The 24,804-nt window shown below is 54.2% G+C and overlaps 9 protein-coding genes across 9 annotated transcripts; 6 read left to right on the top strand and 3 right to left on the bottom strand.

Annotated features, from left to right (window-relative positions):
• Positions 1-565: 565 nt before the first annotated feature.
• UMAG_11747 (uncharacterized protein) lies at positions 566-1,063 on the top strand (the record flags this gene model as incomplete). Its single annotated transcript, XM_011392282.1, has 1 exon — positions 566-1,063. One exon carries the CDS (start codon positions 566-568, stop codon positions 1,061-1,063), a length of 498 nt encoding a protein of 165 aa, XP_011390584.1.
• A 79-nt stretch (positions 1,064-1,142) lies between these two features.
• On the bottom strand, positions 1,143-2,669 carry UMAG_11746 (uncharacterized protein; the record flags this gene model as incomplete). Its single annotated transcript, XM_011392281.1, has 1 exon — positions 1,143-2,669. One exon carries the CDS (start codon positions 2,667-2,669, stop codon positions 1,143-1,145), a length of 1,527 nt encoding a protein of 508 aa, XP_011390583.1.
• A 663-nt stretch (positions 2,670-3,332) lies between these two features.
• On the top strand, positions 3,333-9,086 carry UMAG_11745 (DNA-directed DNA polymerase gamma MIP1; the record flags this gene model as incomplete). The annotated part of the gene is made up of 1 exon (XM_011392280.1): positions 3,333-9,086. The coding sequence occupies one exon, from the start codon at positions 3,333-3,335 to the stop codon at positions 9,084-9,086; it is 5,754 nt and encodes a 1,917-aa protein (XP_011390582.1).
• Positions 9,087-10,899: 1,813 nt separating this feature from the next.
• On the top strand, positions 10,900-12,102 carry UMAG_04000 (DNA binding protein Ncp1; the record flags this gene model as incomplete). Its single annotated transcript, XM_011392154.1, has 1 exon — positions 10,900-12,102. The coding sequence occupies one exon, from the start codon at positions 10,900-10,902 to the stop codon at positions 12,100-12,102; it is 1,203 nt and encodes a 400-aa protein (XP_011390456.1).
• Positions 12,103-12,903: 801 nt separating this feature from the next.
• UMAG_11744 (uncharacterized protein) lies at positions 12,904-13,660 on the top strand (the record flags this gene model as incomplete). The annotated part of the gene is made up of 2 exons (XM_011392279.1): positions 12,904-13,222; positions 13,377-13,660. The coding sequence occupies 2 exons, from the start codon at positions 12,904-12,906 to the stop codon at positions 13,658-13,660; spliced, it is 603 nt and encodes a 200-aa protein (XP_011390581.1).
• A 395-nt stretch (positions 13,661-14,055) lies between these two features.
• UMAG_12250 (uncharacterized protein) lies at positions 14,056-17,415 on the bottom strand (the record flags this gene model as incomplete). The annotated part of the gene is made up of 1 exon (XM_011392294.1): positions 14,056-17,415. One exon carries the CDS (start codon positions 17,413-17,415, stop codon positions 14,056-14,058), a length of 3,360 nt encoding a protein of 1,119 aa, XP_011390596.1.
• Positions 17,416-18,244: 829 nt separating this feature from the next.
• On the top strand, positions 18,245-18,586 carry UMAG_11743 (copper metallochaperone COX17; the record flags this gene model as incomplete). The annotated part of the gene is made up of 2 exons (XM_011392278.1): positions 18,245-18,312; positions 18,433-18,586. 2 exons carry the CDS (start codon positions 18,245-18,247, stop codon positions 18,584-18,586), a joined length of 222 nt encoding a protein of 73 aa, XP_011390580.1.
• An 848-nt stretch (positions 18,587-19,434) lies between these two features.
• On the top strand, positions 19,435-22,071 carry UMAG_03997 (uroporphyrinogen-III C-methyltransferase; the record flags this gene model as incomplete). The annotated part of the gene is made up of 1 exon (XM_011392153.1): positions 19,435-22,071. The coding sequence occupies one exon, from the start codon at positions 19,435-19,437 to the stop codon at positions 22,069-22,071; it is 2,637 nt and encodes an 878-aa protein (XP_011390455.1).
• A 140-nt stretch (positions 22,072-22,211) lies between these two features.
• UMAG_11742 (uncharacterized protein) lies at positions 22,212-23,510 on the bottom strand (the record flags this gene model as incomplete). The annotated part of the gene is made up of 1 exon (XM_011392277.1): positions 22,212-23,510. The coding sequence occupies one exon, from the start codon at positions 23,508-23,510 to the stop codon at positions 22,212-22,214; it is 1,299 nt and encodes a 432-aa protein (XP_011390579.1).
• Between the last annotated feature and the right edge of the window lie 1,294 nt (positions 23,511-24,804).

Below are 24,804 nucleotides of genomic sequence, written 5' to 3'. Positions count from 1 at the left end.
CTCTCTCTCGTCAGCTATAGTCACGAGTATTCGGTCTCGACACGATCGCTGAGGCCGTAGCTTGTTCTAGCAAAGAGACGGTAGCGGAAGCGTACGCTCGATCCGTTTCACACGTGGGTATTTTCAAGGCATTTTCCGCGGCGTTTTTTGGTTTCTTCTTTTCGCTCCACAATTTTGGAAGTGATTTTGTTGTTTTTTTTTTTTTGGATTTTTTTGGTTCGCGATTCGTGATTGCTGTTGATGGTACGAAGTGTGGCTCCCGTCTTGGCCCGTTCGTTTGCCCACCTTCACTTCAGCCAGCGGATCTGACATGGATGCCAGAGCCACCACGTGCACTTTTCTGTACAAGATGTGGACAAGAGGTGGTATAGCTTGCTCGACGCTACGACTGTTGCAGCCATGTGCGCAATCGACGTACCGTGCAACGGTGGTGTCGAGCAAGACAGCCTCCTATCTACGATGCGGTGCAACCTCATCGCCCACTTTGGCGACCCGCTGCCTCTCGACCACATCGTCGTTGAGTGCCACCAAGGACGATGCAGAACGCGATGCAGCTCAGCTAGAGATGCAAGAGCGGCGGCGCTGGCTGTCTAACTTCCAAGAACTCAGCCTACGACGCAGTGATTTTCAAGTGAGCTTCTCGCGCTCCTCTGGTCCTGGTGGTCAGAACGTCAACAAGCTCAACACCAAAGCCAACGTTCGACTCGATCTTTCCCAAGCCGCAAGTCACGCTCCAGATGCGCTTGACGCTTCACATCCTCGCAAGTGGCTCAACAGAGACCTTGTCAGCCGCATAGCTAAGCAGTCACCCTACTATGTTGCTTCCGACCACTCCTTGTTGATCACCAGCATGCGCCATCGAACTCAGGAGGCCAACGTTCAGGATGCACTCGAAAAGATGCATGCACACCTACTAGAGCTCGCACAAGACGGCCTGGTCGGAGAAACGAGCCAGCAGCAGCGCGATCGCGTCAGACGATTGCAGCAAGCAGACGCACGCAGGAAGAAGCACACCAAGATCAAACGCGCCGATGTCAAGAGCGGTCGCAAGTTCAAGGGTTGAGTCGGGTTTGTTACACCAGTGCAGGTACAAGTTGCCACTTTACGACACACATGGATCAGCAGCCACATCCATCACCCTATTACCCTGCGCAACGTCTCCAAGGCTCGGAAAAGTCCCACACTTTCAGCGAGTCCTCCTTGGTCGTCCAAGCTCGCCGTGAGCTGCCAGCCCCTCCGCGATCCGAGCTTTTGTCGCTTTCCGATCCTGATTCACTGCTATGCGCACTATCCGCATCAGGCCAGTGCCGCGACCCAGAGACAGATGCAAGCCATGGCTCGTGTGGATGCAATGCGACGGACCCGACCGAATCTTGATGCGCCTTCCAGCTGAGATCCGGCATCAGCTCAATACCTTGACTATTGTCCATCTTGTCAACGTCAGCTTGATCCACAAAGCGACCGACATCGATGCGCCACAGATGAATCATGCCCATCTCATCACCCGTGACGAGCCACCGTCCGGCCCAATCAACATCAAAGTGGAGGCGTTGATGACTTGCAGCGCCTGGTCGCCGCAACTTGGCCAGCAGTGGACCCGTCCGCACGCCACCGGATGCTTGCGCCAGTGGTCGAAAATTCCATCTCAACGTGTCTCCCATCAAGTAGCGAATGTCATAGACGTAGATGTAGTCTGAACGCCGCGAGGCAACAAAGAGCACGTATGGCGTCAGCGGATGGAACCTGAGCTGCGTAAGGCCCTCGCCTTCGATCTCTCGCCATCCTGCTAGGCACGACCTCTGAGCAAGGCACTGCTGGCCATCACTGGTTGACACATGTACCGCATTGTGTTCCACCGGCTCGGGAAACTCTGCTGGATTGAAGCTGTAAATGGCGACCGTTCCACTGAAGGTGCCGACAGCGACGAGCTCTTGTGTTGGTTGACTCGGATCAGCAGCAGCTGCTAGCGCCGAGACAATGCCCCTTTGTCCTCCTGCAGAACGTTTAGCCTGGATGAGCGGAATAAAAGCATGTGTATTGAGACCAGGCAGTGAAAGAGGAAACACGGCAAGGGCCGAATCAAGTCCACAATAGATACGCGAGAGATCGGGGCTGAAGACGAGCGAGTGAGGACCGACGAACTTCTCGACGTGATTCATGATCGAGTAGCTCGCGCGACAGCGACCGTCATGGCTTGCAGTGAGCCTGATGGGAAGGTCTCGATGCGACTCGGCGAAGCACCATATCGGCTCCGACGTCAAAGTTGGCACATGGATTTGATCATTGTCTGTCAGATGTTGTACAGCAGGTACGGGATACCAGATGGCATCGAGCAGCGGCGAAGGGCCCTTACGCTTCATTTGCAGCTCGAGAAGGTCACCATGGACGCTTGCATCTGAAGCGCAAGAACGCTGACAGCGATATGTGTGCGTCTGCTGTGATTCTGTTACCGCCAAGAGTGCCGAACCATCAGGAGCCCAGCAAGCTCTGCGATAGAAGTCGTTGCGCTGTCCTACTGCCCGCTTCGGTAACGACTGCGTCTGCTGCGATGCACGATCGATATGCACAATGAGACGCGGTGTGATGTCTGTCGCTTCCTGGCTGAGCGCATTCCACGCAGCGACGTGGAGTTCAGGCGGGGTTGGATAGTCGGACTCGGTGGCCTGCATGGTGGTCGGCAACTATCGTGAGCGATCCATCGCACTTGTATGTCACCTGCACCAGTCACGATTGCGATGGCAGAGAGTCGCCAGCCTGAAAGCTACTCGATTCAAAGCTACCTGACGCTTGTTGTCTTGATGTGTAACAAGCGTGAAGATCCCTTCTAGGCTCGACTAGATTAGAGCCTCGCTGGACACTCACGACTGATCGCCAATCGCCAATTTCTGTAGTCGTGAGTGAATGACGAATCAAGAATAACGTTGAAGTTAGTGAGCCGTCACGAACCGGCGATTTTTGTTTTTTGTTTTTTGTTTTGTTTTTTGTTTTCGATGAATTGCGCTCAGTTCACTCACGACTTTCACTTTTGGACAAGTCGGACGTTGCGGCTGACAGCAGGAAAGATGGTCACGGGCGTAAGTCTTGTTCGACGTTGTCAGAATTCATCCACACAGTCCTTCATCTCGCATCATCCTGCCTCGTCTTTCGCACTCGAGCAGGACATATAACACCTTCTGGTCTGAAGACGGCTCGAATTGAACACGACTCGAATTTCTTGAGCCACGCCATGCTGCGCTTACGACCTGCTTGGCCTCGGAATCGACCCAGAACAAGTTCACCACCATCCATGCAGTGATTCACTTCAAGCCAAGCAGCGCAAAAGCATCACCGTCATGCTATACAAAGCCGGTCGGCTCCATGTGCTGTGCCCAAGCAGCGTAGCACCAGCAAGCGTCGCGGCTCTGAGGCGGTCAGCTATTTTCTCAGCTGCATTCCAATCTCGAACACCAAAAAGTCGGCCATGCCAACCTCAGCAAAAGCGATGGCATGCTGCAACACCAGTCTATGATCCCATCTCGCCCTCCCTCTCACACTCAGATCCTCCACATCATTCATCATCATCACAGGCTGCAACTCTGCCTAAACCAAGCAAAACTATCCCAGCACGCTCCTCTTCCAAATATTCCGAGATTCCTCGTAATGAGGTCGGCGTCCAGCTATTACCTCGCAAACTTCACGAGCAATTGTTCCCACCAACCATGCCGTCCGTGCCCCCGATAGAGCCCAAAGCACTTAGTATCTGTCGTGATCACCTCAGTCAGCATGGCCTCAAAGCGACAGATGCTTCTACATTACCACAGACCTCGTTCGATCTGCCACCATTGCAAGGCAACGACCTCGCAGAGCATTTCTGGAACATCGGTAGAGACGTCGCTCAACCATGGCTTGGTATGGCTTTTCGACTCGCAGATACCAGATCTACCGACCCACCAGAGGAGCTCGAAGATGTCAGCTCAGCCAGAGTGACTGGCGACGACTTTCGTTTCGAAGCCAGTGAATGGCTTCAGCTCGATCCAGCTCTCCGCACGCCCGGCCATCTCAAACCAGTATCGTGGTCAATAGAGCCAGGTTGGACCAAGTATCCAATTCTTCGATCAGAAGACGGCTTGGCTCAAGCACTTGGCCCCGGTGTAAGCGTACCGTATCCAGACAAGCAAGATGATATGCTTGTTTTTGATGTCGAGACCATGGTGCAAGAAGGCCCATTTCCGGTCATGGCGACCGCTGCCAGTCCCAACGCATGGTATAGCTGGCTCTCTCCTTGGCTTCTTCAACGTGGCCAGAATCATGAGCGCAAAGACCATCTCATCCCACTCGGTCCCAGTGGCCTCCACGACCCAGCACGTCTCGTCGTAGGTCACAATGTCTCCTACGACCGGGCCAGGACGCTGGAAGAATATACGCTCGACCTCGGTTCCACTAGATGGCTCGATACCATGTCTCTGCACGTCGCAACCCGCGGCATCTCGTCGCCGCAGCGTCCAGCATGGATCAAGCACAACAAGGCTAAAGCAGAGAAGCGTGCCAAAAAGCTGCTCGAGCAGGCAGCATTGAAAGAAGAGACACGCAGAGCCATCGAGAACGCGCTTTCGGGTCTCGAGTACGATTCGGATCAGCTCGAAGGCCTTAAACTTGAAGGTCTGGCCGTCGACTCCGGTCAGCTTACATCCAATTCCAAATCCAACGACAACGACGTAGCGGGCAACACTGACGCAGCACAATCGCCTTCAACGCTCGATATGCCATTCAGCGACGATGAAAGTGGAGGACTCGCGTCTCATGTCGCGCCATCTAGCTCATCTGAATCGCAATGGTTGGAAGAGACGTCGAAGAACTCACTCGCCGATGTGGCTCGCCTGCATCGCATCCCAATCAAGGTTTCTAAAGCCGCGCGAGATGTCTTTGTCGACGGTGCGTCCCGAGAAGAGGTCTTGCAAGATGTACAACATCTTCTAAGCTACTGTGCCTCCGACGTTGTTGTCACCCACGAGATCTTCCGACGCACTTGGCCCGATTTTGCGGCGCGTTGCCCGCATCCTGCCACAATGGCCGGTGTCTTTGGTCTCGGATCCACCTTTCTTCCTGTCGACGACGAATGGATCGACTATCAGAGACGCTGCGACGAGCAGTTCAATTGTATCAACAACCAAGTGCAAAAGTGTCTCGTAGATCTTGCAGAAAAGCTTCGAGACGACGGCACCAAGGACATACCGTGGAGTTTGGCGGCCAAGATTGCCGAACAACGGCGGCTGCTCACGGATCCGGAGCAGCACGAGCCTGTCTTTTCCGATCCAGCTCGCGCACGAGCTTGGTGGGAGGACGATCCGTGGTACTCACAGCTGGATTGGACACCCAAGAAGCCCAAGAAGCCCAAGGTGGTAGATGCAGACGGTAACACTAGCTCTCGGTCCGATTTCTCGGTACCTGCATGGTATCGTGACGGCGTCATTCGAAACAAGACCAAAGACGGCTTTTCTCCCAAAAGCGTCATTGCACAGCAGCTGTTGCGTCTAACGATCGATGGAAAAGCGGTCCTGCGAAGTGATGGGCGCACCTGGAGACTAGAGGATGGTACACCGTTGGTCGGAACCAATCTGTTTGCGGCAACAGCTCTCAAAAAGTACGGCAACAGGATGTCGAGCAATGCAGGCCCCACCGGCTCGGCAATTCTGTCCGCCATCATCAGTGGCGAGTCTGCCGCGTCCGCCCATCTCAACAGCCAGCTGCGCGAACTCGCTGACTCTGTCAAGCAAATGTGTGACGAAGAGGTACAAGCCAACGCACAGCTTGCGCAGCTCGACTGGTCGTCCAAAGACATCAGGCTTGACGAGCTCAACGCCCTTCATGGTGTCAGCGACGAGTCGGCGGCTAAAACGACTGGCACTGAGCCTGTCGGTGCGAAAGCGATGGCCGAACCAGCCTGGTGGCCCAAATGGTACTGGGACCTGTATAAAAGTGCGACTGGAGAGCTGCAGGTCACGATTCGCTCCGCCATTGCGCCCATCTTGCTCAAGATCTCGTGGAGAGGATGTCCGCTCTATCGCAGTCGAGAACACGGCTGGGTCTTCCGCCACGATCCTTCTGATCGTCACAAGCTCGTGACCCGACAGACCCCGCTCGCATTTGGAACGACTGCCGATGGCTTGCTCCAACACCTGGCGGCGCCTGTGGAGGTGAGAGCGGCCAAGTCGAAAACGCGAATAGCAAAAGCGAAGGGCTCTTCAAAGGCGGACAAAGACGCTGCTGCTCTCGTGGTCAAGGCCTATGGAACGTCCATCTTTTACAAGGTGCCTCACAGCGAAGGAGAAAGTGCCAATGTGGGAAGTCCGTTTGCCAAGTCATTCATTGCCTACTTTGAGGACGGTACGCTCGAGAGCCGCCACCCGGACGAAGTTGGCCGCACCGCAGCAAGGACAGCCTTGGAGCTCAACGCACAGTGTAGCTACTGGATCGCAGTTCGCGACCGCGTCCATAAGCAGATGGTGGTTTGGGATGGCCAGGCTGACACTACCATGCGCTATCCAAGCGGAGCGTCAGGAGCACGTCAGGACAAGCAAGGCGAAGCAGATCGCAAGAAAGGGCTCATCCTTCCGCAGGTCGTCAGCATGGGCACAGTGACTCGCCGTGCCATCGAAAACACCTGGCTCACCGCCAGCAATGCCAAGAAGAACCGCGTCGGCTCGGAACTCAAAGCCATGGTCAAAGCGCCTCCGGGCTACAGCCTTGTCGGAGCGGATGTCGACTCTGAGGAACTCTGGATCTGCAGTGTCATGGGAGATGCACAGTTCGGCATCCATGGCGCTACAGCTGTCGGCTGGATGACACTCGAAGGAACAAAGGCACTCGGCACTGACCTACACTCCAAGACAGCATCGATCCTTGGCACAAGTCGTAATCAAGCCAAAGTGTTCAACTACTCACGCATATACGGCGCAGGTATCAAACATGCCACCCACCTGTTGCTCAAAGCAAACCCGAGCGTCAGCAATGAAGAGGCGACGCAAAAAGCCAAAGAACTCTACATGGCCACCAAGGGTCAGAATACGCATACGGACGAATTCTTTGGGGCCAAATTCTGGTTCGGTGGCACGGAAAGCTACGTCTTCAACAAGCTTGAGAGCATTGCGCTCTCTGACAATCCCAAGACACCAGCGCTCGACTGTGGCGTAACCAACGCGTTGACCAAAAAATTTCTGGGCAAGGTCGATTTTGGCAACGGCCGTTTGTCGGAAGAATACATGCCAAGTCGAATCAACTGGGTCGTACAGAGCAGTGGTGTTGACTACCTGCATCTGCTGATCACTGCGATGGAGTGGCTCTCGAAGCGATACAGCATTGATGCCAGATTCATGCTCTCGGTTCACGACGAGGTGCGATACCTGGTCAAAGACCAAGACACGTACCGAGCCGCGTTGGCTCTGCAGATCGCCAATATTTGGACACGTGCCATGTTTGCTTTCAAACTTCAGATGGATGATCTGCCGCTCGGATGTGCTTTCTTTGCACAGGTCGACATCGACAAGGTGTTGCGCAAAGAAGCTGATGATCCGTGTGTTACGCCATCCCACCCCGAAGCGATCCCGGTCGGTGTAGCGCTGGACATTGAGCAAATCCTCCAACAGACTAAAGGTGTGCTCTCCAAAGATGGCTCAGCAAACTCGCAGGACAACGCAACGCTAGCCAGTGAAAGGCACGATGGCGGCGCTTTCCCCCCATATGTTCCGTCCACGCAGGTACATAGATCTCTCGGCGAGCGTGGCCTGTACTTCTTGCAAGCACAGGCGTCGAAAGAACTGGCCGAAATCCGGGCGTTGGAAGCACGCTCAAAGATGGCCGAGCGAGACCCTAATGCTCCGCAGAAGCCTGTTCGAAGACCACGACCGCGGACTGTCGCCGCGGGAGAAGCTGGTCAAGGATTTGCCTTTGCCTCCACCGGATCAAGGAGCGCTGCTCCGCAGTCGAGCACGTTTGACGAGGATGCATGGATTCAGACGTGCGTCGAGGAGGCTGAAGCGACGAAGCCAGGACGGCAACGTCATTCTGCTGTTGATCAAGTTTCCAGCACGAGCTCAAGAAGTGGGGCACGGTCGATTGCTAGAAAGCCCGCTAACCCAGTGTCGACTCATGCGGTGCCGAGGAAAGCTGGCTTTTGCACCCGTGCTGCTGTTTCGACACAGACTCGGGATGGGACGAAGCAAGTCGCTGAGAACTTGCGCCAAGCGAACGCCGAGGCGCTCTTCTTTGCAGCCTTCATTCCTCGACGTCCACCGAGGAGAGAGACGCCATTCTTTCGCCAAGCAACGCATCGACGGCTGATACTCTGGCAGCTGTATCGACCGCTCCTGCGACAATGTCCCGCCTCATGCCCCGAGCTCAAGCTTGAGATCCAACGTATCGTGCGAAAGATGAAAGCCCTGACCTCTGAGACCAAGGTGGCTACGCTCATTCAAGAAGCGCATGCTCTCTTGCGAATGTTTCAGCTTGCCAACGACAGGGATGACGCCGCTAAATCTGCGCTTGATACTCGAGAGACAGCCTTAGCGGACCGAAACCATCGACGGTCGTGGAACGAGTTCTGGGCACGCAAGGTGCACGAGCAAAGATATCCTAAACGGATCGCGCATCACTCTGGCGCACTGTTGCCACCTACTATCTACAATCGGCCTCTACCGCGATACAAGCCCGTGCAGCCTACGTCGATCAGTATGATGATCTATCGTCGACGGGTAGCGCGCCTACGGAGATCGGAACGACAGATGGAGGTCAACGAGTTGCTAGCTGCTCAACGCATGGAGAGCAATGTCGTCGTACAGTTACTCAACGGCCAGCGAGGCGCTCTGAAAGCCAGTCATGCCGAAATGGCGTTTGAAGAGCTGTTGCGAGATGAACAGAGGCGCATTCAAGACGCGTTTGAGCGCGATCATGCCAGGTCGTTGATGAAGTTCGACACAAAGACGCTCGTGATGGCAAACAGAGCGAGAAGGGCCAAAAAGAGAGTTCATCTCGCCAGGAAATATGCTGCGGCGATGGAGGCGTGGAGAAGCGCCGAGACGAACAAGAAAGATGACTCTGATAGTAGCGTGTAGGAAGTGCAACCTTGTTGACAACATGTATTGGTACAGATCTTCTCATAACACACGTGGCATTGCAAGGAGTCCTGATCCAAGAGAACGTATGTGGGTGGGCCAAGCCAGAGAACATGATTAGAGTGGCTGAAGGCACACGATTACTGACATGGTTGTAGTTTGGTCTCCATCTCAAGCAGGAGTCGTGAGTCTATCTATGCTGTGGATTGCAAAACAGTGAGTCGCGAAATTATGACTATAACCAATCGTGAATGTGACCAAGCCACTGGCGATGTTCAGCTTGACGTGAGAGCTTGGCGACGCTGTCGAAGCTGCACAAGAACGCTGTGTCTCACGTCTTTCTCTGAGGAGCGCTTTGTGACGACAGATGACATCGGCCTTCTCCTGGCTCAGTCGTTGTTGGCCAGCGATCTCCTGTCGATAGTTCTGGGTCGAGAGCACGACGAGAGCCAAAGAAGTTTGAAAGATGCTTGCAGCTGCTTGGTTTGCATGTCCGCAGTCACGAGTGATTACAGAGTCGTGGGCCACAATCACAATCACAATCACAATCACGAATCTCGAATCGTGTATCTACGAATTGTGAATGCTTTCGATCCACCGGTCCACAGTTCATGTATGGATGGATCGAATCGTGAAATGGACAATCGTGAATCACGAATCACGAATTCACGAATCGTGAATCGTGAATATGAATGCTGTGGTGGGCGGTCTTGCCAAGTGTCAGGTCGAAGTTTCAACAAGGGAAATTGAAATTCGAGTTTTAATAAAAGAAAGCTGCAGTTGGAAGATCTTTCTACGTCAGCCTGCATTTATTAATATTAATATGATTGTCTCTAAGCGCGGCGAAATGATTAAAAATGGAAACGAGCAGCATTTCTGCTTTCAGCACAAATCACTAATTATGCACTGTACTGTCGACTCATAGGCTAACACGTAATGCAACTGATTCGTGATCGTGGATGGCCAGCTTGTCTCGCACCTCGCTTGGCTGAGCAACTCCGCTCAATAGCACAACTCCGACTCTTGACTGACAACAAGCGAGCCGCCCATTTTCATTCACGATTCACGATTCACGATTCACGATTCACGATTCATGGTTGTCACTTTTTCTCTTTTCGGTTGTCCCTCCGAGTGGCAGCTTAGCGCTTTCTAGACTGCCTTTTGACTGTAGCTGTGCAGCATCTAGGCTTTAGTAGCGATGCAATTCACGCATTGCCGTCTGCGGTTTTGTTGCTGACGTTGATGCCGACCCCAAAGACAAGTCACGAGTGTGAGTCTCGTGCGTTCGGAACAAACCTTGACGCCTTCTAAACTGATTCGCCGCACGAGTCCAGCGTTGGCTTGATTCAGTCACAGCCCTGCCACTTGCCACCGCTGCTCAGCTGCCTATACCAGATGAACCCATTCGACCAGCTTGCACACGCCTTGGCCGTCTGACGTTCTCCAAATGCCATTCACGATTTACGATTCGCAGCCGCCGCCTTCTGCCTTCTGCCTGCTTCCATTCGCATTCCGCCGTAAACCGTACCGCACCGTACTGTACAGTGCGCCAATTCTCTGTTTCCCCTTGCTGGGCCAAGAGCGGCACACGTCACCGCAGTCCAATCCGCTCATAAGCTAACCCGCACCCTTGTCACCGCATTTCTTGCTTCCCTTCCTCCCTCCATCTATCCAAGCTCTCTGGAATTCGTTTCCCTTCTGCAAGCATCCAGCTCCCTACAATCATCAGGCTACCAGACTAGATACCCCTGTCAACTCATACCTCACACCCTCACACATACCCGATCCTCTGTGATACCTCGCTTCAATCACCATGACCGATCTCGCTCGTAACGGCTCGATCCTTGTTGCCGAAATCAAGGCCATTCATCCTGCCAATGGCTCGGATGCCACCAATGGTGCTGTCCCTCACGCCAACGGCGATGCTAATGGTTCGGCCATCCTGTCCAAGGATGCTCCTACCTTGCCCGCTACTGCAGGCGCTGGAGCGGCTGCTCCTATCGAGTCGTCGATCACGGACCCTGCGACCCAACCGCATCTCGGAAATGGACACGCCCATCAAGCCACTGACCTGAGTATCGGTGCTGGTGCCGTTGCTGTTCCCCACCAGGCTGATACCTCGGTCGCTAGTGGCATTGCTGATCCCGTAGCTCAGTCTCCTGCTCCTACTGCAACCGATGCAGCTGCCCCTGGCCTGGTCCAGCCACAAACCACCGCCATTCAGCCCGTCCAGCCCAATGATCATGCTCGAGAGGTCTCGCACATCAACACCGCTGTACCTGCTGCTGGTGTTGGTGCTGCTGCCGCCACTGCTGCTCCTGGCTCGGCCGTCGAGCCCACCTCGGCTGTCAGCGCCGTCGCGCCAAGCACCGCTCCAGGAAGTGCCATCAGCGCCCAGCAGCCTCAGCAGCTCAACGCTGTCGCTTCGTCCCCAACTGCTGCTGGAGCTCCCAGCTTCCCTCCTGGCACCATCGTCCCCTCTTCGGTCACCGGAGCTGGAGCTGGGGCTGGAGCTGGAGCTGGAGCTGGAGCTGGGGCTGCCACTGTTGCGCCCATTGTGGCTCACCCGCCTCCCACCACGCTGGCCGCCACCGAGGCTCCCAAGTCAGCGCTCAGCCCCAAAGAGGCCAAGAAGATGGACAAGCTCATGAAGAAGGAGGCCAAGAATGAACACAAGTCGCTCAAGCGCGCCATCAAGGACGCCGCTGCTTCTGAAAAGCTCTTCCGCAAATCGCGCGATGCCGAGACGCAGGCGCTCAAGCGTCACCAGAAGGCGCAGACCAAGGAGCACAAGGCTGCCAAGGCGCTCAGCAAGGTCAAGGCCGAGTACGAGAAGTACGCTGCCGACCTCGCCAAGGCGGTCGAAGACCTCGAGATCAAGAAGAGACATACCGAGAGCACTCGCGAGGGATACGAGACCTCCAAGAAGCACATTGACGAGCTGCGAAACCAGAAGACGGTCAATGACCAGGCTAGGTCACGCCAGGCTGCTGAGCTTCACAGCGCTCGTCGTTGAGTCGTGGGTGCTGCCCTTTGAGCGTCTCCCTACCGAGCCGTTTCTCTTCGACATTGTCTCTTCTCCAGGGACCGGCTTGATTTTCCTTGCAACTACGACGGTCCGCAGCAACCAACCTCCTTCCCTTAATCAAGATACCCGAGGCTTGGGTGCGATGCTGCCGTCACGGTCATGTTTATGTCATTTCCACGCAATTCGTATCGATGGTGGTTTTAGCTAGCCTTGATGCTTGGATTCCGATCAACTGCTACTGTCTTTTGGAAATTCAATGTGGATCCGTTTTCTCATGATGTGTCAGTCTGTCAGCTCAGTGGGAACATGGGTAGCGTCAGAAAGCCAACCTCTTGAGTTGTGAATCGTGAATAGCGTGATAGAGATGTCTCGTCTCACTCACGACTTGACTCGTGACTTAGGGTTCGTTGCTGCTGCTGAACAAAAGATGCAGATGAGAACGGCCTAACAGAGCAGCTGGTAGAGAGTCTTGAGTAAAGCAACGAAGCACGGGTGTTCTCGTGCGAGAAAAGCTCACGCGGAAGAATTATTCAGAGATGCAGAGCGTGAGATGCGTAGCAGGCGAGAGTGGATGACAAATCGGAGGCTTCGGGACAAGCGCGCACTGGTGACTGTGCTGGGGGAGGGAGGAATTTGCGGCAAGTAATAATGATGGCGCGGTAAGAGCCGATCTTTTCCGCGCTGGGTTTGACCCCGCGCTGTCGGTGACACTCAGACGGACGACTGGAGGAGGTGCTGTTGTGTGTGTTGGAATCGACACTGTTTACCACCATCCTTCACTCACACACGATGTTGGCCACCCGATCTATGCTCTCGCTCACCCTGGCATCGACCCGCTCCGTGGGTCGTGTGGGTCTGCGCTCCGCACCCGCCATGCCCACGATGGCGCTTCGATCTGCCTTGACCACGTCGCCCCGAATGGTCTCGACAAGCTCGAAATCCAACGCAGCTGCCCAGACGACAAAGTTGACGCAACAGCAGAACTTGGACCTTCTCAACCAACAGCGTGCTCAGCGTCCGTCGAGCCCTCATTTCACCATCTACCAGCCGCAGATCACTTGGTTGCTGTCCATCATCAACCGTATCACTGGTACCGGTTTGAGCGTTTGTAAGTACTTGAATCGACGACGAAAGGAATACGCAGAGGCGACAAGGCTCGATTTTCAGCAAGCGTGGATTGATTTGCGTTATGATCGACAATGTCTGTACGGCTCAAGACTGACCAGCTTTACACCGATGTTTGGTTTGCTATGCTTGTGCAGTGCTGTACGCGTATTTTGCAGCGTACGCAGGCTATCCGCTGTTCGGCTCGGCTGAAGCGCTTTCCTCTGCATCGCTCACCGACTTTGTCGCTACGCTACCCGCATGGTTCAAGACCGCCGTCAAAGCGCCGCTCGCTCTCGCATTCAGCTTCCACTCGCTCAACGGTCTTCGTCACCTGGCCTGGGACTGGGGCTTCGCTTTGACCATCAAGGGCGTCTACTCGACCGCTTACGTCGTCCTCGGCGCTACCGCACTCAGCACCATCGGCCTGCTCCTCATTTAACTTAATACTTTCGCGCCCTATCCCTCCTTCGTCTCAATGCAATCTTGACCCTTGCTTCTCACCATGCGCGTTCACAACTTGCGTGTCTCCATCCGAGACCGCTCTTGCATGTTCCCCTGATGCGCACAACTTGTGCATCAACATCCACGTTGCTACGACGTGCGACTGCTCATCGCATGCTAACATCGCACAGCGTCAACGCTGAGCGTTTCTTCTCACTGTGTGCACCCACCACGCCCATATCGAGTCTGCACAAATCGCACTCGGCTCGCAAGATCCATTCGAGAGAAACAGCAACTTGATTGGTAATCTATCGTGTATGATGGATAGCTAGCTTTGGACGCATGGTGTGAAAAGGTGTATGAGTCAAGCACGAGATCATATAAAGTGACACTCTAACGCTCGCTCTCGTCAGTCTCGGATCCACTGTCGTCGTCGCTCGCACTGTGCTCATCCTCACTACTATGCTCGTCTTTACCTAGATCGATCTCGACCCTCTCCATACTGTACCCGGCGTGCTGCAGTTGGGTTTGGATCTCATCCGCCTTGCCGACGGGTGCAACGACAGCAGCTGTGCTCGTTTGCGCATCAAACAGCGGCAAAATGTACTTGTTGAGACACGCCTTGACGTCGGCCAGGGAAACGGTTTGAACCGCCGAGAGCAGCAGTTTGCCACGGTGCTTGGGCGATTGTTTGAGCACTTGATCCAAGAAGCTTTCCTGTGCAGCGCCTGAAAGCGTACCTTCTGCTTCGGCCATGTTGAAGTGCAAAGAAGACTTGGCCGATTCGAGTGTGGTCGAGTCGATCTCCAGCACCAATTCATTTTGGTCCGCCTTGCAGCCGTCCGAGCGCTCAGCGCACAGAGCTTGAATCACCTTCTTTGCCTCGAGGAACGCTTTCGCCGAATCGGGCGAGCGGTACAGGCTAAAGTGAATCAACTCGCTTTCCGGATTCGAGACGATACTGGCACCGTACGCTAGACCGGCACCGCGGATGTATCGCCACAGATACGACTCCATGGCGTTGAGAATCGTAATCGTCGTCACGAGCGCCGGTGCATCCACGTGCGTGTACGACGCGATACCTTTGGTGGTAAAGTAAGAGTACGAACTCTCCACCGTAGGCAGCGCCGTGATCAGCCCCTTTCTCGACGGCGCTCGACCGAGCTCGGTAAGCATATCTTTGCTCCACGGTACAGGGAGCGTCTCCTTGGGCGAACCCTGCATCCACTCCACCCTGGTGAAATGCTCCGACCATGCACTCTTCGGTCTGTCCAGCGCCAGGATATCGCCCGCAACAGAAACACGCAGGTTTTCTGCACGCACCAGCGTCGACCGGATCCGCTCAAAGTCTTGCACCACTTTGCAAGCCTCCGTGTTGAGCCTCTCTTGCAACTCGGGCATGGTCTTGACCAGCTTCAAAATGCTATTGGCCAAGTTGGTCGATTTCTCCGCGTCGTGCGTCAGGGATCGGCTCAGAGCAGAAGCGATCGTATGTCCGTTTCGCTTTTGTTCCGGAAGACTCTGGATGATCTTGCTGATCGATACTTTGAGTCGGTCGATGGCAAATTGGCTTCCCAGCAACAGGTCGCGCAGCCAGGCGATGCCCTTTTCGTAGTTTGCACGCTCGAGCTTAAGTTCGACACAGACCAGTTCGCCGAATCCACCACTGCCCAGCGAAACGCCGTACTCGAGCGTGTCTTCGTCCAAACCTTTGACCACTTGTTCGTAGGTTAGTGCCGTGGACGAGCCGTCCTGTTTGACGATAGGAAGCGAGAACAGAACAGACAGATAAAGTTGCATCTGGGCACGCAGCTCCTTGGGCAGGTCCGTGGTCGAAAACACGAGCGAGATCGAGACAAAGGCAGAGCTAACATGATCAAACTGCACAAAGTAAGGCAGCCTCGCAGGATCCGCATCGACGTGTGCTTGAATCTTACGGTCAAGATCGTCGACAGTATTGTGCACTTGCATGCCGTACGCGCTAGTCTCGCCCTTTGCCGACTGTGGCGTAGACGTGGGTAGAACTTGAGCTGTGCCGACAGGGATCCACTTGATGCTCTCGGTGTCGGGAATCTTGAACTGTTTCAGCATCTCATCTGGGATAGGCCGGTCGTTTTGCTTCTTGGCTTCCTCGAGTTGCTCCTCGAGTTTCTTCAACCCGCTTTCGCCCAGCTTTTGTCTTCTTTCCTCTTCGAGCGCCTTGGTATCTGCCTTCAACTTGTCCGACAGTGCCGAAGAGGGACGCCCGACAACCACGAGTCTGGGGTTGTCGACAAAGAACTTCTGCAGCAGTTCGGTCCACTGTTCACTCTTCCACAGAAGCAGCTCATCGTAGCGCTTCATGTCTTGAAGCGCCGTGTGAAGGTCGTCACCTGAGCGGTTACCGTAAAGGAAATCGGTGATCAGAAGATCGGCAAATGAGTCGGCAGGCTTGGTCTCGAGTTGCGAGAGGACCTTGAGTTTGTCTCGCTTGATGACCATGTGCATCCTTTCCATGTCGATTCCTTCCTGAACGATGCTGGACAGCAGATCGACAAACTGCTGGTCGAGACGGTCAAGTTGGTCAGAGGGAACCGATGAAAAGTAAGCAGAAAGCAAGCTAGCGCCCGCCTTGTCGGATGCATCGATGTAGGCATCAGTACAGAGTGGATCGTCACGCTCGACAAAAGCCTTTTGGACAGCAGAGACAGGCGAGTCGGTGAGGTAAGTGCTGAGAATGCTGATGGCCTCGCAAGTCAACCAATCCTGGAACTTGGGACCGACCCAGGAGATTTGAATTTCGCCAACACTCTCGTCCTTCTCAGGGAAATCGATGAAGGCGCGTCGACGCTTCGAGTCGGGTTGCGAGCCCTCGGCTGGCGGATCAGCTGGATCGAGGCCTGGTTGATCGATGCTGGATCCATCGATAACGGGTGGTACGGCAGATTCGGTCTCGACAAAGGGACGCTTCCATCCTCTGGGGCCTTCAGGTTGGGCATTGCGCTTGGTGACAAGCCGCTCCTCTACAGGTGCCAGCGAGTTGAGCAGGTCGACGCGAGCCAATGGTCCACAGACAACAAGGGCTGCGTTATGAGGAGCATAGTACTGCTGATGGTAGTCGCGAATCTTGTCAATGTCGAGCACGCGTAGCGCCGACATAAGACCACCCGTCTCGGAACGATAAGCCGACGAGGCTGGATAGAGCATACGCTGCGACTTGAGCTCCATGAGATCGGCGGGCGAGTTTTCACGACCTTGCATCTCGCTAAAGACGACACCTGCGTCCTGACCTTTACCATTGACGTGGTAGACCTCGGTGACGAAGCCTTCCTTGGTCAAGGTGGGAAAGAAGACATGGTCGAGATAGACAGGAAGCATTCTGAGGAAACCGTCTGAGCCGGCAGTGGTGAGCGTGTAAGCAGTGTGGTCGTTGGCGGTCCATGCGTTTGTGCCGCTGGCAAAGGCTCTGTTTGCCAAAGTGTCCAAAACGCCCTTGAATGGGTACAGGTCAGAGCCGAGAAAGATGAGATGCTCGAGCGTATGCGGTACACCCGAGTCTTCGAAGATCTCCGAGGCTAGTGTCATGTAGCAGTTGAGAAGGGGCGAGTCGAAGTTGGCCCAGAGCACGGTGAGACCAGTCTTGCGCGATCTCCATTTTTCAACTGACATGCCAGGAGCATAATCGATAGCATGGTGGGTGACGAGGTCAAAGTTGCCATGGCTGGTAGGGATACCGTTGGCAGTAAGACCTGCAGAAGAGCCGTCTGCGGGCATGATTGCAGCGGTCGTGTGAGGTGAAGATGTGAACGGGCGGTGGAGATTGGGAGTTCGGGATCGGTATGTAGCCAGAGCACCAATAGCTAGCGTGCAGACGAGACTTTTGACCGGAAGGTGAATGCTTGGCTGCTTCGACACGGAGCCGAGACGAGGCGAGGACTGAGTTGAGCCGAGAGCAAGAGGCAGGTGTCGCCAAGTCGTATACGGTCGCAGGGCAGCGGGGAAATTCTTGGAAGCTGAAGGCGCTGACAAGCCTTTGAAAAGAGACAGCTTTGTCAGAGGCATCAACGAAGCTGTGGCAAAGTGCTTGAAGTGCTTGACAACAGTCTAAGGATGCTCAATCACCAGAAACTGAACAAGCAAGAAATGATGGCGTCAAGAGCAAAGCATCGCAGAACGCAGCTGAGCCTTGATCGGACGTGGGAGGACCCTTTCGGTGTTTGAGAGTCGTGAGTGGCACAACGACACAAAAGATCTGCAAACTTATCCCTTGCTGCTTAGCTTTACGGTGATCGGGTGCAAATCTATGCCAAGTTGAAGAGGAATCTGCCGATGAATTCATCGCCTATGCTTCCGCGTCGGATATCGGCTTTAGAAGAAACCAAGTTTCGTAAAGTTTCCCAGATTTCGCCACAAGCCGAGCAACGACGTGATTCCTGTGATTCGTGATTGTGAGTGTGACGATTGCAATTTCCGTTCCGAGCAAGCAGCACCCTGTTCCCTCGGAGTCGTGACTGGTTGGATTCCAATACTGTGACGACCATCATCTCCGTACTTGTTCCTATCATCCGTCTGGCTGCATCCGGCCATTCACAGCGAAACAGCCATGTCAGAAGCGGCGCCTCAGACAAACAACAAGTTTGTCACTGAGCTCAATCCCAAAGGTATCAAGCCGTAAGTCTCGATGGCGAAGTGCAGAACTCTTCCACTTGAACACTTGTTGGTGTACATGCTGACAAGCTTCTAATTCTTTTCCCTTTCTTACTACCACTCTGATCTTTCCGCATTCGACAGATGTTGCGCCTGCCCAGAGACCAAGGCGGCACGAGACGAATGCTTCTTCAAGTTTGGTCATAGCGTGGAGGAGCATGGCGAATCGGCTAGAAAGTGTGAAGAGCTCGTCAAAAAGCACCGCGAATGCATGGCGTCGCTTGGATACAAGATCTGAACCTTCTTACACCGTTTCGTCATCAGTGCGATTGCGACGACAATCACCGCTACCTTGGGTTTTCTACCTCACCACCATCATGCACACCCTGTTTGGATTGCATGCACAGGCTCTCGCCACACGCCACAGCGGCAGAGCGCTTCCGGAACTTAGGCTTTGTACTGCATTGTATCATTAATACCCCACACCACTCTTGTATCGACCCAGCATCCAGTAACTAATCTCTGTCTATTTCGTCACCTTGCCCGATCTCTCGATTTCCCGATCTCTAGAGCGCTCGTGGCTACAGCGTTACGATCGAATCTGGGCGCTGCAGAGTGGTCAAAGTTTGAGCGTTGACAGCGAACGTGTGAAGGGTGTCAGGTCAGCGTGGTTGAAAAGTATATGCATTCATTGGTCCTACGAGCGTGGCACAAGTAGTCTCACGTCTTGTAGCTCATCGTGAATCCGATTCGTAATTGGATTCACGATTATCAATCCATGAATTTTGCCAGGTCCGACGCGAGTTTGTGGCTGACTATCTTATCAGCTTTCCCACCCAAAAAACTCAAGAAGCCATCAGCCATTCACGATTGTGATCAGTTGAATTTGAGATTCGTGATTAACTAACTATTCACGATTCACGATTCACGATTGGGGATTCACAGATTCGTGATTGCATCTTGTTCCGTGTCACACTCACGACTTTGGCTCTGAGGATCCAAAGTTCAGCGAACTGCGCTTTCCGTCTAGTCAACCACCATCCTTTCATCCGTTTGGTCAAGCACAACGCTCGCTCACTGAGTAGCGATCTCCAAGAAGCCACGACTCGATTGTCGAGCCAACGCCTTGAGGCGCTTCCCGCTACCATGCACTTCCCGGAACCCAACCCGACCGCCAGCCTCTTGCTCTCGCATCGGCCTCCTGCAGGCAAAGTTGCGTTGGTATTGGGAACGGGCAAGCTTGCAGCGTCAAGATGCTTTGCGTGCCTCGAAGCTGGCATCCAGCCTGTTGTCATCAGTGTTGCTGCATCGCCCGAACTTCACGTTGGCTCTTCTTCGCTCTTTCAACCCTGCGCAGAGCTCGAACATCGCATCGCCTCAGGACAAGTGGTACACCACATTGTTGATGTTGACTGTTTCTCCACAAAGCAGTCAGTGGAACTCACATGGAACGGTATTCTAGACACGTTTGACGGCGAGATCAACGCCATCTTTGCTGTTTGCGTCACCGACACACTTCATTCTGGAGATGAAACCCAGAATGCCCCCACCAAATCCAACTCAAGAAACGTTGATGGCGATGATGATGATGACTCGGTTGTTGCAGAGATGGCCCTGACATCGTACGCACGAGCCGAAGTCATCGCTCAACTTTGCCGAAAACGACGAATCCCGATCAATGTAGCCGACAAGCCAAATCTGTGCGACTTTTCCTTTCCCGCCAACTACCGCTTCCCATGCAGCAGCGCTATACTTGAGGCGTCATCTGCACAGTCCAACAGAACCTGTTCAGCTCTCCCATCAGCGTCATCTTCTTCCTTGCAGATCGCGGTGACCACCAACGGCCGTGGGTGTCGTCTCGCCGGCCGCATTCGACGAGAGATTGTATCGGCTCTTCCACACAATGTGGGCGATGCCGTTGAAAAGGTCGGTTTGATGCGTGATCTCGCCAAACGGCAATCGGAAGCTCCCGTATCAGCTGCCAAACGTAAAAAGCGTAGCGACGCTCCCACGGCTAAGACCGGAATCGCCGAAGTAGAGGAGGAGGACCTCTCTTTCGATTCAACGCCACTCAACAGCCCCGTGCCGCAGCTGATACCCAAGAACCCTATCGACAGCATCGGTACCAGTGTTCGAATCACACAGCTACAAGCAAAGCACGATCAGGGACTGCAACAAGCAGAAGAGCGCACGAAACGTCGGATGCGTTGGGTCGCGCAGATCAGCGAATATTGGCCCATCGAGTATCTGGGCAATCTGGGCGAGCAGCAGATGAGCGAAGCCCTTCGGGCACATGGTGAAGAACAGTCTCATCAAAGTGCAGCTTCAGTGAATACCACCCTGGTGAATACCACATCGTCGATAGCGGTAGGACAAGAGGGCCAAGATGCGTCTAGAGGCCGCTCCACTCTTGTTCGCAGCAACCAGCATTCCGAGACGGCAGCTGGCATTGGAGCAACTGCTCCTTCTTGTGCAGCTCATCGCGCTCGTTCTCAGCACTCGCTCGACATTCGTCCTCCGCAGCCGACCTCGACTAGACGAGGTCACATCTACCTTCTTGGCTCGGGTCCTGGTCATCCGGGCCTTCTCACCACTCTCGCCTACAAACTCCTTACGTCACCCTCGACCGATCTCATCCTGTCTGACAAGCTGGTGCCGGCTTCTATCCTCAAATTGATCCCCAAGAGCACACCTCTGGAGATCGCCAAAAAATTCCCTGGCAATGCTGAGGGTGCCCAGTCCGAGCTTATTGCCAAAGCGCTGCGTGCTGCCCTGGAAGAGGGAAAGACCGTGGTCAGGCTGAAACAGGGCGACCCGTTCGTCTACGGTCGAGGGGGCGAAGAAGTCTTGGCGTTCCGAAACGCTGGTATCGAGTGTACGGTTGTACCCGGCATCAGCAGCAGCATCGCAGCACCGGCCATGTTGGGCATTCCAGTCACTCAGAGAGGCGCAGCCGACTCGCTTGTGCTGTGCACCGGGGTTGGAAAGGGGGGCAAGAAGGTCAAGCTGCCCGGCTATGATCGCAGTCGCACGTTGATCATTCTGATGGGAGTAGCACGACTTGGTGCTGTGGTAGCTACCCTTACTGCCGGTGCACCTCAATCTGCATCCTCAACAACTGTCGCAGACGAAGAGAGCATCGGCGATCGAGAAGGTGCCGTCTTCCCACCCTACACGCCCATCGCAATCATCGAACGTGCTAGTTCTTCAGACCAAAGAATGGTCGCTAGCACGCTCGACGGTATCGTGGAAGCGCTCGAGAACAGTGGCGAGCAACGACCGCCCGGTATGATGGTCATCGGCTGGTCCGTGCTTTCTCTAGAAGGGAAGGGTGACGTGTCTATCCAAGACGACGCGCTTTCGATCAACGATCCAGAGGAGCTCGCGAAGAAGGATCGAGGAAGGGTGCAGAGCTGGCTCAAGGGTCGTAGGTGGATTGTACGTGAAGGGCTTGATCACTCGTATAGATCTGCTTTGCATGCTTTTCACGCGACTGCGTTGCAGTTTCCAGATAGCGGCAGTGTCGCAGATGTGCCGCTGTCACACCATGCACACGCTAAGGGTCCAGGTGAGCCAACAACACAGCCAACTGATGTGGCTGCTGATACGCTGAGCCAGCGAGGCGAAAGCGGTTGGGCACCGCCACGCTACCCTACAGGTGTACCAGAGGGAGGCTGGGTGCCTGGCGAGGCACCGAATCGACCAGCAACCGATCAACTCGCCTACGAACAGAATAAGACGTATGTCGAGATTCAGGCTCGTCTTCAACACCTGTCAACTTAAGCAACCAGATTTTCTGTGACGCAGTTGCGGTTGACCAGGCAATGTCTACATGGCCTGAAAAGCAATCATACTAGTTGCGTTAAAGTATTCACATGAGTGACTGTACTATGTACTGTGAAACAAAACGAGATAGCGCTATATCAGGCAGCTGTTTCTCGAATCACCATTCTACCGCGACCTGGACCTTGTCGAACTTTGGCTTTAGGTTGTGCAACTTTCTCGGTTCTTTTGCGACTCCAACTGACTCTTGTTGTGCTTTCGGCTTGCGCTTCAATATCGACCGACCGGATGCTGCTTGCCGAGAAGCTACTTTTGCCGCTGCTGCTCACTGTTGCGGCTTTCTTGATCCGGAACATGTTGGTGGTGAATTTGGCTGTATTGCTGATGGGCGCTGGCGGTGTGGGATTGAAGTGGAAAGCAGATGCACTGTCCGGAGTTGATGCGTTAGTGCGTAAAGTGGTTAAGCTGCTCGTGGTGGGAGAGGGTGAGGAGATGAGATTGGGAGAGGTAGCTGGGTGCGTTTGCGAGTTGAGCGCCTCGAGGAGCTGTTCAAGCACGGCTACTTTGCGGTCGAGATGTTCGAGCTTGTCGGGGTCAGTTAGAGACGAGGAGGGTCGTGGTGAGGATCTGTCGGCGAATGGGTGGTGAACGGTTGGTGTTGGTGGAAGCTCTCTTGTAGGAGCGGTAGCTAGATGTGCAGGAGGGAGCTTCGACGAACGAAGCGAGGTTGATGGTGCACGTGATATGGACCTCTGGGTCATCGAAGGAGGTGGATGATGAGTTGATGGCGAAGGCAGGTGGGTGGAAGAATCAATGTCGTACACTGCTGCTTGTTGTTGCAAGATCTGACTCGACCTAGAACTGACAGCACGAGGTCTATGCTGTGCTCGCGATTCCAACAGAGCCAATTGCTGGCTTTGCAACTGCAAAGCCAGCTGTAACTGCTCCACCTGCCTTCGCAATGCTTCCATCTCGAACCGATCCTCCACCGAGTCCGACTCGTGCGGTTCCAAGTGAGGACTCGAGCCGTCCACGCAACTCTCATCTTCCCACGCTGCCTCCATCGTATCACTGTCGATCACTTTGAGTTCGGGCATCATGCTTCGCGGTGGACGAGACTTGGGTTTCGCACCATCAGTATTGCGTGAAAGAGGCATGAGGAAGCTGTCGAGATAGTCATCCGAGATCGTTGCCAAAAAACTGGAGTGGGCGTGAACATACTCTCTATCGACGAGACCAGGTTGAGCAAACGGTGTCTGAAGGTAAGCGCCAGAGAATTGACCTCGGACCTTGCTCGCACTTGCGCTGCGACTAAAGCCGTTGAGATGAGGAGCAAGATACCGGTCCGAGGTGACGGTGATGGAGGATTCTGTAGTGAAGATACTTTCGTCGTCCGAGCGACTGCGTTCGGATGGGAAGGCTAACATGCTAAGCTGCATCTGGATAGTTGACAGGGAAAGGATGGTAGAATAACGAGCAAGCGGGGGCGTAATGGAACTGCGCAACGTAAACGGTTCGGGCTATATGAAGTGAGCCGCTCGTTGAATAGGCAACGACGCTGTCAGATGCAACGGTGCATGCTTTGCACAGGAATGAACCTCTCCTTCGATGTGGGTCTATACTCTCGGAGAAGTCGGATCGCACACCCTGGGAGGACCTCAGGCGGAACTGTCAATTGAAGACCGACTTTCAAGCACCCAACGTCGCGGCTCACCGTGTCTAGCGTAAAGTGGCACGCACTATCGAGAGACATACCACAAGAGTCGAGTACGATGCAACCTTGCAGAACTGCTGCGGCGTGTGAAGGCAACGGGATTGGGAAATCTCGCATCTCGCATCTCGCATCTCACATGTACAACTTCCGAAGGAGCTCTCTCGTGGATTGTGGAAGGAGTTGGGAAGAGAAAATAAACCGAGACACAAGGACAGTGTGGTCCCATATGCGGTGTCTCGAGGAGGACTCGTGACTGTCTTGTGAGACATGTGTTCTTACAGCCACGAGCAGAACAAGCTGAACATGGGAAGGGACAGAGGAAACAGAGAGAGAGTCTGGTGCAAGAATCTTATCAAGTGGGCGACTTTGGTTCCCACGGTAGCCTTGCATGCCGAAGCACACGACCGACACCATAGCGGGCCTGCTTCTATTCCCTGAAGGCTCACAGGACAAGCTGGGAGGAAGTACAATCCTCATGTGCGTCCCCTCGGCTGTTGTTTGGCTTTGCTTCAAGCCAACTCGAGGCGCATGGTCGGAGTATTCACGGGCCTGAGATGGTCTCGAGGCCGCCGTACACGCCCAAAGCGGACCAAGGTGACAGAGGCAGCCGCAACAGTTGCAGCAGCGGTAGCGGTGGTGACTCCAGAAGCTGCTTATCTTTGGCTGTCGGCGTGGCGAACGTGGGTTGCACGATCCGGCGTTTCTCGGTTTGCTTCCTGGGCATCTCGAAATTTAACTGAAGTTCTTCGTGGTTCAGCATGCGAAGGTGGACGGACAGCCACATAACGTTAGTGAAACAGCGGTCATTCTGTCGGCCACCGCCACCCCGCGTTATCAAAGATAAGAAAAAACGTGAATTAAGTCTGAATTAAGAGATACAAAATTCAGATAAGTACGCCAACCGCACCACCAGCCGACATGCAGCACGGTTTCACGTTTTCAAGGGCAGAGTGTTAGACCAACACTTACACTGTCATCCGTAATGTGCGAAATAATTTTTTTGGTTGTTTGACCACCTT

The sequence above is a fragment of the Mycosarcoma maydis genome, chromosome 11 (assembly GCF_000328475.2).
Source record: "Mycosarcoma maydis chromosome 11, whole genome shotgun sequence".
In the NCBI taxonomy this organism is placed as follows: domain Eukaryota; kingdom Fungi; phylum Basidiomycota; class Ustilaginomycetes; order Ustilaginales; genus Mycosarcoma; species Mycosarcoma maydis.
Note: the sequence above shows the minus strand (reverse complement) of the source record. Positions and strands in the feature narration are given on the sequence as shown.